The sequence below is a fragment of the Epinephelus fuscoguttatus genome, linkage group LG21 (assembly GCF_011397635.1).
Source record: "Epinephelus fuscoguttatus linkage group LG21, E.fuscoguttatus.final_Chr_v1".
NCBI classification, from domain to species: Eukaryota; Metazoa; Chordata; class Actinopteri; order Perciformes; family Serranidae; genus Epinephelus; species Epinephelus fuscoguttatus.
This window is the reverse complement of record NC_064772.1, coordinates 15,241,191-15,258,211: the sequence shown is the minus strand read 5'-3', so window position 1 is coordinate 15,258,211 and position 17,021 is coordinate 15,241,191. Positions and strand designations below refer to the sequence as shown.

Sequence of the window (17,021 nt, the reverse complement as noted above, 5' to 3'; positions counted from 1 at the left end):
GTTGTGTTTTTAAACAATAGACACCATTGAGGGAAGCCACACTGTCCAAACACGGCCTCTCGCTTTGCGTAAAATGATATTTGACATATGGTTGCGCTTTGATTGGTTTAGTGCACATCACAAACAGCAGCATCCCTTTTGTAGAGAGCTGTTAAAATATGGTACAGCACAGAGGCTCATACATATTTAATAACTCAAATCCTCAGTTTCATACAGGTCTGCACTGTTATTGTGCTTCAAGGGCCAAATGGTTTTGATCATCGTTCGCATGCAGTGAAATCTGCTGGGCTATGTATTAGCGCTGTAAGAAGACTGAAAAATGTAATTAGGATGTATGTTAGTCCTCACAGCATGCTGTTTGCCTTGACAGGAGTGTTTTTTCAAACGTGTTTTGAGTGTGAATGCACATGAGTTAATACTCAAGAGCTCAGCATCAGGCTCTCTGTTAATCTGTTACAGTGGTTTATGGTTTGGCCTCACCGCTCCTTGTATGGAAGGATACAGCCAGCTGTGAGGCTGCACTATTTTGCATGTGTTTATTGGTAGCACTTAAATGACAGGCGGATTAACGGCCCATGAATGTGATGACAAGACGAGATCACACTTAAAAAGGTGATAACACACTGATGATATTTTGTGACAGCACACATGGAAAGTATTCACTTCATCGGTTATTTGAGTTGGCAAAGACAACAAGGTCAGTGCGGATGACACGGTGACCATATTTTCCACACATGTAACATCACCACTGCATCATAATTCAAGCTGGGTACCAGTACCTGGAATTCGGTACTGATACCCAACACTCAGCACTTTACCTTCTCTGTAATAACAAAAAATTATTTTTTACAAGCTGTAGGGGGGACATAGTAGACTTAAACTGTTGTGGCAAGTCGACACTGTAGCGATAGTTTTGGCTTGCTGGAAAGCTGACGAAGCTCTCCCAGAGCTCTGTATCTGGCTTCCAGGCTTTGGGACGCTTCGCAGCACCTCTGCCTCTTGTCTAAGCCTGGCGTTCTCACCTAGATGAGCTCTCACTTACCGAAATTTGGCACCTACAGATGTAACATGAGTTAGTACTCTAGTACCAATGGAATTTGGTTAGTACCCTTTAAACTGCTAACTTCAGTACCCAACCCTAAATAATCCAGCTATTTTGTTTGTTAGTTTTAGGCCTAGTCCATTAGTACAGCAGTATTTTTAAAAATATTTTTTCCATCCTTTGCTCTTAAAAATAATCCTGTCCACACAAGCACCGTTTTAAAGAAGTCTCTGTCCAAATGAAAATGCAAGAACACAATGGCATCGCTGTCAGTAACATGCCAGACCAACAGGCGGTGACACAACCCTCACCCTAAAGCCATGCAAAAAGGAAGAAGACGTTGGCTAATCAGAAGCCTCAGAAAAAGCTATGATTGAAAGGCTACATGGAGTGGTGACCTCCATAGTGCATTCTGATGCCTCTGTTCCTCAATACAGTGGAAGAGTAACACCTATTTCTAACTGGTCACGATGCAAACAAGTGAGCAAGCGAACATCAGATTGGTTCAGTGTTTCCCAACGAAATCCTAACCTGCTCCGTGCATTAGCGAACAGGCTAAGTGACGGGACGCTTATTTTGAAAACCGCTTGCCCTGGCTCTGTTCTGGTGAAGCTTCGTGCACCTCTAATCTGTTTTCAGAGCAACACCAAGCTCGATACTCCCTGAGTGTTGTTGTCGCTTGTTGTAGATCTGGACACTTTTTTGGACTCCATTAGCCAGAGTTCGCTCACCGGCTGTATTTTAGGAAGAGTTGTAACTCTACATTTATGTGTTGACATGTAACAAGTCCTGTTAGCAAGGTCAAAGCCACCACTATCTTTGACACATCTGCCATTGCACGAAACGTTGCCTCATTTGGAACGCCGTACAAAGGAGATAACAGTGCAAAACTCTGGTTTACAAGCCAGTCTACTGTCTACACATCAACACTGAACACTGAGTTTCCAAAAACTTTCACCCTGGGTGGAGTTTTACAAAAGGACTGCTTTCAGTGACCTAAAACGTGTGTGGACGCAAGGCCAAAACACAAAGAGAAAGCTAAGTTTAAAGAAATATCCATGTAGGTGTGGATTAGGCCTTGGTGTCAGTCTTTCTGCCTAACACTTTGGTCTAGACTGAAATATCTGAGCAACTATAGGATTGATCACCATGAAATTTTGTAGAAATTTTCATGGTCCCCAGAAGATTACTCTTACTGACTATGGTGATGCCTTGACTTTTCCTCTGGTGCCACCATGAGGTTTTATTTATGGTTTTGAGTGAAATATGAGCAACTACTGGATGGATTTCCTTGAAATTTTGTGCAAATACCCTTTGTCCCCAGAGGATGAACTGTAATAATTTGTGGATCCCCTGATGTTTCATATTGTGCCATCATCCAATAACAATCGTCAGTTTGTCTAATACTTTTGTTTCTGGCTAAAAACCTGAAAAACCAATGACATTCACATCAGCTTATCCGCACTTTGTGTTATAGCAAATGTTAGCATACTAACATGCTAAGGCAGGCTGGAAAATGTGATAAACAACCAGTCTGCTTTCTTACGAATCAGGCAGACCTCCAGTGATTATTTGATTAATTGATTAGTAGGTTGAGGGTCGTTGAATTAATTTTTTAAACAAAAACACCAAACATTTGTTTCATGCTTCTCCTAAATGTGAGAATTTGTCATCACCTTGTGCTCAGAGAAATTATACAGGACATGTTTTACTAATGATACTTTATCAACAAAATGATTAATTGAGAAAATCATGGGCAGATTAATCAACACTGAAAATAGCTGTTAGCTGCAGCCTAAATTTAAAGAAGCTGATTCCATAACTGAGCTCCACATGTCTTCCACACATGCTTTCCATCTCTCACTGTGGCCTTATTGTTGTGCTTTTTGGCAACTAGCTAAAGCATTTTCATTGTTTATCTTTAAGGATTATCCTTTTTCTGAGAAAGCGAGACGTGTTGTCCCGTCATCTCATTGAGCTCTCTTTCATCAGTCTTTTCATCCTTTGCCACATTCTGCGTCTCACCCTGTTTGAATTATCTTTGATGTTCACTTCCTCTTCTCCGTCTCTTCTTCGCCTCTCCCTCTAGTTTTCTTTCTGCGCTATTTGCATTGTCTTGGAGGTCATCCGTGCCATTAACCTTCATCCTTGAAACGTGTCAGAGCCGCCTCCTCCCTCCGCGCGAAACTCTGACACTGGATCATCCTCACTCCACCCACTGTCTGTTTTTATTCCCCTCCTGCCTCTCATCTTTTTCTCTTGTCTCCCACTGTGTGAACTCTGGGCTGACAGGCTCCTGTAGGGCAGTATGGAGATTGCGAGGTTGGCACCCAGGAAGAGAGCCGCTCTAATTTGTTTGAAGGTGAAGCAGGTTCAGTCGGTGTAGAGGTTCATCGGGCTGTACGATCCCAGTATGGGGCCTTCAGCTCTCTCCCTCGCTTCTGGGAGGAGAGTCGGGCAGCTGCGTGCTGTCTATAAAGCCAGAACATCTGTGGAAAGAACTCTGTGGAATGTCTACCAGATGACTGACTCAGCAGCTTTAACAACAACTCTGCCTTTGCACAGCAGCAGCACTGAGAAATAGATTGCAATGCATTAAGGTCATTTCGAATCTAATAAAAGCTACGACCCCAGGGGGTTTAAAAGCGTGTTCAGGTTTTAGGTTGTCATGTTCGGTATTGTGTGCCCAGCTCGTTTGGGGAGCAGCTCAAGAACCATGTTAAAGTCATCAGTGTTGTTGTAATTACTGTAATGGTAGCAAAAAGGTCATGATAACTTATTAACATGTCATAATGAGGTCCCAGCTACATTTGACATCAATTATGAACATCCTGTAGCCTCTCTCAGCCGGAGAAAACAGCACTGTTTGAGCAGCCTCACTACACCCTGTTTATACCCTCCAGGGACAGACTCTGGTTACCGTTTACATGTTGCCTCCAGATGCTAGGGTGGCAACAACATGTGGTTCACATTCAGGAAGCTATCCTTTATTTTACTTTATTTTTTATTTATTTGTTGCACTTTATCTTTTTTTTGCCTAATGCATCTGTTGAATTATGCATTCACTCCTAATGTGTAAAAATCTGCCAAAACTGTGTCCTGAAAATGAATGTAGTACGCATGCAGAATCATTTACAAACCAAATGTGTTTTTTTAAAAGGCATAATAGCTGTGAAAATGAGGTTAGGTGAGCCAGCATCTCAGAAAAAAACAGCATCTATTGTGAATGAAAATTACTTTTCATTTTATATCTTGACAAACGGCTGTTCGGTAAGTGGGAAATTAATGCTGATTGTGGACAATCCAGGCCGAGCGAAATGTTCTTTCATGTACATCTTGACAACCAAACTGATACCTTTGATTGTTTACCTCTGGATCGATTCCCAATCTGCTTGCTCTGGCTCAATCCATATGCTGTCTCAGAGCCAAAATAGCCTCCCTGACTACTTAACCCAGAGGCAGCCCCCTGTCAAAACAATTTTTGATCATTGTTTAACTGACCTCTGTCCATGAACACTCAGCTTGTGTCCCACTCTTTATTCCCTAGAGAGCGCACAGGTGGTAAACACTGTGATCTTCTCACAATCCAGGCATCAATACACTGTTGTGCTGTGCTTTTAATACAAATATGTTGTGTGCTGAATGTCGATTTTGTACTTCTGCTTCTGAGAGATTATGTGTGTCTTTGTGTTGCAGAGTACGAAGATGCGAGTTTGTCATCGTGGGTGAACAAGGAGCGTTTCCAAGGGTACCTTCAGATTGATGGCTTCACACTGTATGAGCTGGGAGAAACAGGTGGCGTATGCATAAAATTTGTCATCCAGAATATGTTCTTCACTCCCATGACTTGTTCCAAATAACATATTCATATCGTAGTCTTATTTCATGGTGTGGTCGAATAATTCCTGATAATTTATATTTTTATTAACCTTTATTCAACCAGGAGTAAAAACAGTCATTAAGGTTAAAAATCTGTTTTCAAGCTGGCCAAGGTAGATCCATGGTAGATAGCTTTCAGCGTGTGTTGGCACTGTGAAGATGCATGCATGTACGAAACATCACCATAATCCAGCGTAGACATAAAGGTGAAATAGTAATGGATACCTACTAAGAAGTTCCTGTTAAATTATCTGTTCACCATTCTAGATTAATGCGCTGGCTGCATAGTATCAGCCTGTATCTAGAATAAGTAACCGTAGCAACAGGGATGCAGTCAGCCTCCCTTAAGAATTTATTGCAACACGTTAACAAGCTAACATCTTGCTATTGATTGGGGGACAATGGCATGGCTCCGTAGCTAGCTGGTCTTGTTGGTAAACATACTGTCAAATTATATTTAGTATTTGTAACTGTACACAATGTTACTGACTTTGAATCTTGGTAGCACAAGGCCTTGATCACACCGAGACATGTTGCCACAGCTGTAGCCGCTTCAAATATATGTCATATGACGCCGCCGGTGTGTTTTGGCCTTAAGACAGTAGCCTGCATGAAACTATCACAACATGGGACATGAATTCCCCCTCTCACATACTCTGTATCTCTCTCATAGTCCAAAAGCTAACATGCTAGCTAGCTAAGTAAGCAGCATTAACTGACTTGAGTTACCAGGCTGCTCATGCAACCCCAGTTAGTGTTAGTCATGATTAAATAGCACTAAATGATGATGCGTGATGCGTCTTGTGTGATCAAGCCCTAACGTTAGCTTTTTGGCTTTAAGCTTGGCCAAAGGGTTTTATGAGCTGAGCTGACTAGAAATATCTCACTGCTGAGTCGTATCTAAGGCTCGTCCTATTTACTGGAGGAGTGAGCATCGTTTCCATAACATAAGAGCCTTGTGGGGGTGGTAATGACTGTTTCAGGTGTTAGTCCAAGCCTCAAGCGTTACCAGGAGTTATGGCTTGTGAAAAACTTTAGATTTTGATTGAAAAACGCATAAAAATATAAATGAATAGTCTTGTTTTTTTTTTCTCTTCTGCAAGTGACCATGGTATAAAGGGGATAATGCCCTTTGAGGTGTCCATTATCAGGGATTAATGGACTCAGAGGAGGCAACCAGCCATTAATTCCTCATTCCTCATCAGGCAGTATCCCTTACATATTACATATAGATTAATTTTAGGCCTGCAACAAACTGTTATTTTCAGGAAATGTTTTTACCAAGGTGACATCTTCAGATGCTTAGTTATATTAGTACACATATTATATTGGTTTACTGTCACATAAGATAAAGAAATACAGGAAGTCCTCACATTTGAGAATGTGGATCTAGAAATTCCATTTTTGCATAACAATAAAGCACTTAAACAATTTTCAGAGTAGATGCCAATTCTTTCTCTGCCTCGTTTCTGCTCTGTTTTATTTTCAAACATTATAAACGGTGATAATTTGTTCGTCATGAGCATGATGACTTTTTCAGTGTAGATTTTTATATTTTGCGCTCTTTAACTCTTAATGATGATGGAGCCAAAGTCAATAGTCAACACTTTTAAATTACCGAATGATTACCAGCACATAATTTGAAGTGCATCAGCACACAGCCTTACACAGCCTGCCTCTTTAATGCTATTTCACACTAAAAATCTTTAATATTTAACATCCCAGCCCCCGAATATCCGATCTACCACATGATGACTTTATAATTAAAAATCAAATATCTCAGAGCTGCTCTTGTCAAAAGTTCCTCGTAACAGTATCAGCGTTAATTGTGTGTCGGGGGTTTGATAGGAGAGTCTGTCACTTCCCTCCAGATTTAGACCATGTTGTGCTACTTACTCAAATGTACGCACACTGTCTCTCCCACAGGAAATTTAAGCTCGAGAGTGAAATACAAACTGTCTGTTAAACAGTAAATTGATGCTGTGTGCAAAGAGAGCTGTGCTTTCTAATATTAGACACAGTATTTTACCGCTTTATGTGCATTTGACTCAGTATTCAGTGATGCCTAACGGTTGAGTTTTACCTACATTTGTTGCCGCTTACAGTCAGTATCTAAGTCATTTGTGCCAAATTTGCAGTTTGTCATTCTGAACACAAAACAGTCTGTAAAGCACCTTAATTGGATAAACACTGCGACTGATTAAAGACGCCGTAGTCTGTAGCTTCAGTCTGTTACAATAACTCAGGGTTTAGACCGAAGTGGAAGTAGTTTGTGGAAACAGTATAAAATCTTTCAGCCTCGTCTCTACAGGCTTTTCAATCAAGTGTCAGGTTTCATGCCCATGGGCTCATTTTGGGGTGGCACAGTGATATTTTGATGCTTTAAAAGCCTCATCCCACGCAAGTCTATGCACCCATAAATACCAGTGTGACCAAAATCAATGAATAGTCTCAAGCTGCAATTTAGATCTATTTATGGGTCAAAACTTAAGAGAGAACAGGCAGAGGCGAGGATAAAATTGGAAACAAAATACAATTGACAGATTCACAGAAGGCAGTTGTGTTTTCTTTGTGGCAGGGTTTCTGTTCCGTTCCATGTCCTAGTAGATTTCAATGTCCCGGACAAATGGGAGAAATTACAGTCATATTATCTGTGTTTACTGAGCTTAAAAACGACCATTAGTGCTGTTATGTTGTGTAAACAAACCAATGGAGAAGTAACCACTTAAAAGATTGGTTAGTAGCCTTCTTGCTAACTTCTTACGTTAATACTTTTTAGACAGAAATCACACATTTTATATTTTGACATTCACTGGAAAGGACATACAATACAGCCAACAGCAATGAGGTTGTTATTAGAGATGGTCATGTACAACTTATTCAACTTTTTGCATCCAACACCAATAACACATCAATTTAAACAGGAAATAATATAAAATAATGTAATATAATGTGATGTGTCAGACACTTATAGGTTCCCAGTAATGGCTTTTTTAATTGAATTAAATTACATTTTTTGGGTAGTGTTCACCTCTTTATAAGGAAATGGGTGCGCACAACATGCTGATACAGTCAGTTAAAAATTCATTAACTTAGTGCATAGTCCCAGTTGAATATTGCAGTAATAATGTGTGGTTATCGCAAAATTCCATGGTACACCTGGATTGGCACACCATTGGTGTAGATAACTCCTTATTTCAATTTCATGAATCGACTGTTCCTTGTCCATTGTGACGCTTTCAAAATGAGCATCAGGAATCAAAAGTTTCTAAAAAGTTAAGCTCGAAACAGCAGCACCTGCATCACTCACAGCCAGTTGGGACATTCCAACAGAAAATAATGCAGTCAAACTGAATTTTGTCGCTGATGCTCGCTTGTTTGGAATCATTTACACTGGACATTATGACTGGAGAGATTTCAAAATGTTCAGATTTTACTTACCAGATGAAAGGAAACCCTGCTTTGTGGTGTACAGATGCATTTGAAGGTTATTCTTCAGTGGCAGTATGTTGATAGTATGTCTTGTAACTAAAACACAACCAACCCTCTTAAAAGAAGACTGCACAGCATATTTTTCACCACATCTTAATCCAAAGTAGTGTACAGTGAGTGACAGAATGTCACAGGCACAGCAAAAACTAAAGATAATTATATATTTTGGTGTGAATGTCCTCAAAATTTGGCCCATAAACATCAAACTTTCTGCATAACATTCACTAGATTTATGCTGCGTTTACGTGAAATCAGGCAGACGGTAGACAGCAAACAGAAAACACCCTCTGAACGGCACAGGAGAAACAAACAGTCCAACAGAATGGCACGACGTTAAAACAAAACATGCATGACAATATGTTGCAATGGTGACACCATATTGTTTGCAAAGAATGTGTGTAACATCCGGTGGTAAATTTCGTTGTGCATGATGCCAAAAAGTTAAAATACTTTAACTTCAAACAGCAATGCTTGCTGCCGTTACTGTTGCAGGTTTCTCCGACAGTCTCGCCTCATTTTACCATCCTGCTTTCGTCCATGAAAATGATATATCCGGTTTGCTGTCTAATGTCTTCCTGATTTCATGTAAGCAGCATTAGACACACAAATAGTCAATTCAGCACAGGCAGCCAGATAAACAACGTCTAGTCCACCATCCAATGAATTAGAAAATGAGCTGGTCCAGTCTATAAATGTGCTTTAGAAGATTTTAAGAAATATGATGCTCAGAAGTTGCTAGATGGATGTCTTGTAAATGGATTACATCACTTCACAGTGAAGGTTGAGTGTTAATAGCTCTTTCTTTCAGCTTCTACCAGACAAATTTGAAACTAAAGCTTGTCACTCTTAATGAATAACTTTATTAAAATGCTTTCTCATAGACTCGATGGCTTATCAGAGAGAGAAAACCTATTCAGAGTATTGATGGTTTATCAGCATTTGAACTGCATTATTACCACACAGAAAGGATAAAAACGTCTTATCAGATCAGTTACATCTGATCTGAAAAGCTGTACTAACCATTACCAATAACCATTATTTAAGACATTCTGGAGTGCGTTGGTAGCCAGTGGGTATAGTGCAATGTCCAGGATTCAATTTGACCTTTGTTGCCTGCCATATCTCTTTGTCTTCCTAATGTCTGTACAGTCATGTCATCTGTCAAATAAAGGCAAAAATGCCAACAAAACTAATAACTTTTAGCCATTAGTTACAATTTATGAACTTCTGAGAAAGTGGCCCCTTCTGTGTTAAAGGAATACTTCACCCTCAGAACAGTCATTTGTGTATCAGTTACTCACCCCGTGTTACCTTGAAGTCATCGGGAAAACTTTGTTTTCCTTGCATGCCTCCACGGTGAACGAAGAATGCAAAAACATAGGAAAGTCTTGACGAATTGGAGTTAAAGGGGTCCGCGTTTCACTAAAGCAAAACTATATCAAAACATCTGTTTACAAAGTCTCACACAACTCATCCAAAAAGTAAAATCCATTCCCCTGTATATCTAGTCCTATGCTCAGAACTACCCAAACACAAGCATTTTTGTTAAAAGCTTGATATTCAAAACGCTTGAAAACGCATACAGGTAGTGCCGGGTACTCCGGCTTCCTCCCACAGTCCAAAGACATGCAGGTTAATTGGTGACTCTAAATTGTCCGTAGGTGTGAATGTGAGTGTGAATAGTTGTCTGTCTCTATGTGTCAGCCCTGTGATAGTCTGGCGACCTGTCCAGGGTGTACCCCGCCTCTTGCCAAGTGTTTCTTTAACCTGAGATTGTGGTGTTTCCTTTAGTGGAAATCATTTGCCTGTAGCTGAGCAATGTAACAAAATGGGCTTGTTTTTTCTGACAGTATACAGGAGTGATGTAGCTGCATCAACAGTAGATATGGTGCCCCTACTTAGGTACTGCAAAGAGTTAATTAGGCACATTTTTGTAGGTTATATTCCCAAGTACTGTAGAAAAAAACACAGAGTAAACTATACAAAAACTATTGTTAACTGCATTCCTTTTTTTTCTGCCAGCCTGAGGACAATGCAATCAAAGTTATTCTGGGAATATGTTGAGATGAATATTGCACATGGGAGGGCTGGAAGTATTCTCGTATCCAGTAGCTCTGGTCCACTTAACACATGTTACCATTTAGAAATAGCTTTCATGGTTGAACTGCCACTCCACATGCTGCAACTTATACCATGTGAAATACCATCTCTTTTCATGACAGGCTGTTCACTGCCTTTACATTACCTCAACCTATCCCCACATAACCACCATCAGTGACCACCAGGGGGCAGGCTGGTACTCTCATCCCAGCAACAAGGGGTTTCTATCCTCAAAACAGACCTTATAAGTTGTGTAACACTTTTTTTTTTTTTTTTAAGTAGACCTGTTTGTCATGTCGTGGGTTTGGGTTTTGAATGGTACTGAAATAGCTCTTCTACCAGAAAGTGACCACTTGTTTCCTGTTCAACCAAGTAGAAAGCCTAAGCTAGCTTAATGTTTGAGTGATGAATGAATAAAGTGTTCTCGGTGCCTCTTTCCTTTCTTTCCCGCGATTGAGAGGTGATTCGTCTCCTCCACAGCCTCTTATCTGCCTGCCATTGTCTTCTCACCCTCTTTCTGTGTGTGTGATTGTGATTTGTAATCCCTGTCTGCCACCTCAGGCAAATTGGTGGCGATTGCAGTCATCGATGAGAAGGACCCCACAGAGGAGAGTGGCAGGTACAAAGAACACTGAAATTAAAAAGCGTGGTTCAATATAAATTACTCCCACACACTCCCACGCTTACCACTATAGTTGTGCCTAAGTGCACTGCTTTCAAATAAAGATAAGACTTTCTGTTATTGTTTGGATCTTCCCCACAAATTACAGGCTTCGGTCTAAAAACAAAAAGGTTAGACTCCCGACTCATGTGGTGTTTCGCTCTCTTCTCATTTGCTTTTAGATTAAAGACCTTGATTCAGAGGGTGGCGAAGGAATACAGAGAACATTTTAACAGGTAAGGCACGGATACGCCATGAGGTCAAAGATGAATATCCAATTTATACATTTATTCGAGGTTGGCGCGCTCACCGGGGAGCGCCGGCTGTCTATTCACAAGCAAGTTTATGCCTTTGTCGGGGCACGTCTGTTTTGGTTGAGGTTCAGTAGAAAGGTAATTATGCAAAATGTCAGCTTCCAAATATAGGTGTTCTTTTCAGCTGTCAGTCAAAAACTCAGCTCGGTTTGTATTAATGCATAATTTCTGTTTTCTCCGGCTCCAACTGGAGACGGGATGTTTGTGTTGCTCACCGCCTTGTTCGACCTGTTCTTTTACTGGAGAGGAGCCAATTAAACAAGGCTCTGAATACAAAGAAGGAATGCACTCCAAATGTATAATTTCACAACAGTATTACTGTTATTTTCACCGGACTGGAGAGGTCGGAATAAAACAGTAGTAGGAAACAGATGATGTAAGAACGCAGCAGGGGTTCACAATATGCCAAAAAATTATATTGCGACTATTTTGACAGGCATTGCGATTGCTATATGAGTTGCGATTTTTGTGGGGATGGTAATTTTTGCACTTCATTATCACCGAAAAAAAAAAATGATAATGATGTAGTTTTTGCTGGGGTCTGTACCAAACAAACATGTTCCCTTAGGTTTGGGATATGATTTGTAGGCCGGGGGATCTCTGTAGCTCCACTCTGCTGTGTTTACAATGGCAAAAAATTGCAGCTCCTGCGATTTGAATATTGCACTTGGCCATATTGTGATTTCGATAGTATTTTATGACTTGTTCAGCCCTAGATCGCAGACTCTCAAATGATTTAAAGGTTCAGTGTGTAAGGTTTAGGGGGATTTAGTGGCATCTAGTGGCGAGGCTTACAGATCACACCCAGCTGAAACTTCTTCAGGCTAGGATTTTGGGATGCATGATTATATCGGCACGTCATCAGTATTAGCTGATATCGGCTTTAAAATTAACTATCAGAATCGGCCAACGTACTTTTTCTTATTTTGTACAATGAATGAATATTATATATATTGACAAGTATTACATTTCATGTCTCCATCTGCTGGTGGGCCATCACGATAAGAGTTTGCCAGCATAATATGACATTAATTCCACTACAGAGGAGACTTATCACTAAAATTAGGCAGGGAAAAAAGTGGATGTATCGATATTGGTATCAGGTATTGGTCAAATGTATTGGTCAAATTATCATACATCCCTCGCAGGACTCCTTCAGTGTTCATTGTTCAGGAGGTTTTTACCAGGAGGCGAATTATCAGAGGAGGTCTCTTACTCTCCAAAACAAACGGTCCAAATGATAAGAACTGGTAGAAACACTGAATTATGCAGTTTCACGTTCAAAATCTGTGTTTCTCCAACATTGTTTGGTGTGTCGCAAAAGGGCTGTTTGCCCAGCACCCGCTAATGTGCACCCGCCTTATTTCTGATCTAGACATTCAGGAAGTTTTTACTGGGAGCTAAATTATCCACAGAGGTCTCCTTCTGTCCAAAACAAATGGACTCAGTGATTTAAAAACACAGAAGTTTCAAGTTTTAAAAAAAGTATTTTTTGTTTTTGCCAATGCTGCTCATTGTGGAGGGGCTGACATGAAAACGCGTAGCTCTATCTAGAGTTAGTGTTTTGTTTGTCCTTTCTGGGCTACCGTAGAAACATGGCAGTGCACCATGGTGAGCCCTGTGTTGATGCAAACAGCTCATTGTAAGGTAATGAAAGCACAATAATTCAGGATTTCAGGTGAATATACACTGAAGGAAACATACTTATTGTATTCCATTTCTGCCAGTATATCCTCCTAAATCCCACACACTGGACCTGTAACATGGGACCCCTGAAACAATTGCTGCATGTGTGCAGCAGGATGATTTAGTGAGTACAGTAGGTAGGTCATCCTTTAGCTGGAGGACCCAGGTTAAAGCGAACATGCTTAGCTCAAGTGGCTTGAATTCAAATCAGCTCTAAGGTCGCTGTTCTGTAGCTGACCCTTATCTCTGATCTCCCAGCAGGGCGGCAGGCGACAAGAGGATTTCCTCAAAAGGATTAAAAAGAAAAAATGTATTACATTTTCATCATTATGTTGCGCTTAGGTTCCTCACTGCACCCCGTCATTGACCATGTTGCTTCATCAGATGGGTTTCTGCTTTTCATTGAAGAGGTGTATCTCAGACCGCCATGATCAAAGAGTGTGTCCCACTCCGAGCATTCCCATTAGGACTGATTGAATTACACAGATTCCTATCATCAATTGGACTGCTATCCGCTGCACTACTCTGTGCTGTGTTTTTTTTTTTTACTTTATTTTTTTTTTTTTGAAGACTTTAGAGTTTTAGAAACCCCACTGAGATCAGAGCTGCCTGCAGTGTTCTGACACACCTAAACGGTACTTGTAATTACAAGTTGCGGGCTCGAGCGACGCCCCCGTTGGTGGGCGGTGACAGCGCGCAGACTATAGATCATAGGTGATGAGTGACATTTGAATGAGCTGACGCTGTTTGAAGCAGTAATAAATGTGGTGGTGTTCAGCTCACCCACCAGTTGTAGCATTTTGACAGCACAATGAATGCAGATCTGAGTGGAACTAGTCTTTGTGTAGGGGGGGGAGAAAGGCACATGCCTACATGTGGCAAATTGCACTTGTGGGAAAGTCTGATTTCGTCAGTTAGTGGGTGTGTGTCAGGCTGAAATTCAGCACCAGTTATTATTGTCTTGGCTTTTATGTGCCAGTTGCTGCACAGAGAGTTTGTGCAACAAAGCCAGACAAGAAACCTCTTCAGAAAGAGCTTCTTCACAAACTGAAACCTTTGACTTACTGTCCATAAACGGCCCTTGACTGTTGAGGCTTCAGATAGTACGTAGTAGGAATACACTGATTGTGAAATTCTGGGCGATTTTGTTTTTCAAAATAACAATTTGGCTGATAGCCAATGCCAATATCGATTTTTTTTGTTGTTGTTGTTGTTTTGTTGTTTATTTATCATACAGTGTGCCTCCTCTTCTAAAAATATTGATAAAAAGAAAAAAAAATCACTGTTACATCACTGCCTGCCTACTTCTTAGTAAGATGCATGTTTTTCTTTACAAAGATCAGCATGTCTGCGCAGCTGCAGCTCAGTCTATTTCTCTTCTCATCCAGGGTATGAGACGCAGAGCTTAAAGAGATACTTTGCCTTTTCTTTGTCGGGGTGTGGGGAGAGTGTGCACATGAACAGTGTCAGGCTTTCCCACTGTGCTGGAGCAAAAATACGTATCATTTCAAGTCATAGATGGTGTGTTTTGTGTCCTCTGACAGACGGGGAGCTTCAGGAGCTGGTAACATGTGGTTCATCTGCACACACTACCCTCAGTATGGTGACACATACCTGCATAAACACTGGTGAAATACTCTTTTAACAGCTGCTCACTGAGGGCATATGTGAAAAAGAAACCACATGTCCTGCATGGCACCCGTTTCCATCTAATGTCAGACCAGAGACGGTCCAGCCAGCAGCTTCGCCTTTTCTGAATCAGCAGCTGGGTATGCTAGCTACTGCTGTCACTGCAAATAACCGACGCAGCATTGAGCTTGCGCAAAATTTACATGAGACTACAGATAAACATCAGCCAGTGCCATATGTGAACAAGGTGAATATTTGCCGATACCGTTGTTCGGCCGATAAATTGGTACCTACCTCTTGAAAGGCAATTAGATGTTGAGCAACATTTTTAACATTTAAAATGTCTTGAAGCTGCACTAATCAAAATGTTTATGTTTGAAATTGATTAAATTTGTATTGTGAGAGATGTCACTCTTAATCTTACTGATCAGTAGGTTCTGCAGTTTGCCTTGACTCAAGCTTTGAAGTGTCTTTCAGCTCATTGTTTTGGCTCAGTCTCAGCACCCACTGTTGCCAGGCGCAGCAGTGAGCTGTTTTCAGCCAAACAGCTCTCATAAATCCACTGTATGCTACCTGCTCAGCACCACATTGCAGATACAGTTAGAGACTAGCTGGTGAGCATAGAGGAGCATCAAGCAGCTAAAGAGCCAGATATTCTATGGGTGAAGGCCAAAATTAAAAGCTAAAATTAAAAGCTAAATGAATGCTAATATAAAACTGTTTTCCTGCTTTCCTCATATCAACTTTACAGGGTCACCATTGCATTAACAGCTTGTTGTGTTGCAAGTGGCCAAAATAAATCAATAGGTTTAAGAATATATAAAGCCTCTACCCCAGTGGTAGTATTATGAAAGATGCACAGCATTGCAAGCCAATACTCTGTCAAGGCTCAACGTTTTAACAAAAAACGATGCAATCTGAATAATTTGACAGATGCTTAAATCATATACAAATGTCACACAGGATCGCTTTAAATTTAATGATTTTTAATATTGTATGTGATGATCTGTGATTTAAATCCTGTCCAGTGCACATGTGGGAGGTTTTTCTCCTCATACCCACCATTGTACTCAGTATAGTTCCCAGAATATACTGTTTTTAATATTGATTTCTGTCTGCAAAGATACCTTGTATTTTAAAGGAGACTTATTATACTTTCCCTTCTTTTCTGTCGCTTATTAATCGTGGCCAAAGTTTCAGATAATGACGTAAATGTATGTAAAAGTAATCAAAAGCAACAACCTCAGGCTTCAGAGCGTTCTTTGTACTCTGTTTCCAATGATTTTTTTATTTTCAATACAAGCTGACGTAAGCTCCTCACAGATTTCTTTATATGGTCGTCTGCTCCAGGCACGGAACTGCAAGTGTTTATTTTACATACACTGCTACATGTAGCTACATGCTAATGTCAGGGGAAATTGGTTGTTGATGTTGTTAAATTTCTTACCAATTTTGTGTACCAATAAAACATGTCTGGTTGTGTTTTAAAGCATTTATTGGTGATTCTGGTGAATAGAAAGTGCTGATTTTCTCCCTTACTGCCACTCCCCAGCTGCAGTGAAGGTGCACAAATGCCAAGATTCAAAAGATGCGGAAACGCTGACCAATCAGAACAGACAGCTTTTTCAGGAGGGTGGCTTATAGAGACAGGCACTAAAACAGAGCATCTCAGACAGAGGGTGAATACAGGTGTGCACAAACAGTATGAGGAACATAAAGTGTTTTTTGAACATTAAAGTATGGCTGCCCCCGGCTAAGAATTTTCCTGGTCGACCAATAGTCATCATTTAGGGCCAATAGTTGTCTAGTCACCTGCATGTTTATGATATCAATTTAATTATTGAATTATATATTTTTGGCGGGGCAGCACAATGGTTTGAGTTGAAGGTGTTAGAAAGAATAGTATCAGTAACATTGTTAACACTGTGCTACATTACAGAGAAATACAAACCGTACTAATGAACCTTCATTAATATAGGGCTATATCTTATCTACAAGTGCACGTCACACACTGAGCGAGCCGCCTGTTAATGACGCTGTCGGCAAAGCAGTAATGATTGTGCTAAGTGGCTAACGGGCATGTAGCTACTTCCATGTTTCAGATGATACGTCATGTTTGTAGTCGACCAATGAAGATGAGTTTACATATCACCTTGGGTTCGTCCTTCACCTTCTCAAAATGATCCCACACTCTGGATTTCCTGCCCAACATGATCTT

The 17,021-nt window shown here is 40.6% G+C and overlaps 1 protein-coding gene across 1 annotated transcript in view; it reads left to right on the top strand.

Moving 5' to 3' along the window:
- The window catches only part of tmx3b (thioredoxin related transmembrane protein 3b), a 54,374-nt gene that overhangs the window by 13,103 nt on the left and 24,250 nt on the right, over positions 1-17,021 (top strand). Inside the window, exons 10-12 of the mRNA XM_049564608.1 lie at positions 4,739-4,837; positions 11,075-11,132; positions 11,357-11,410. Of these exons, the coding sequence (XP_049420565.1) occupies positions 4,739-4,837; positions 11,075-11,132; positions 11,357-11,410 (211 nt within the window). The remainder of the gene's footprint in view (positions 1-4,738; positions 4,838-11,074; positions 11,133-11,356; positions 11,411-17,021) is intronic.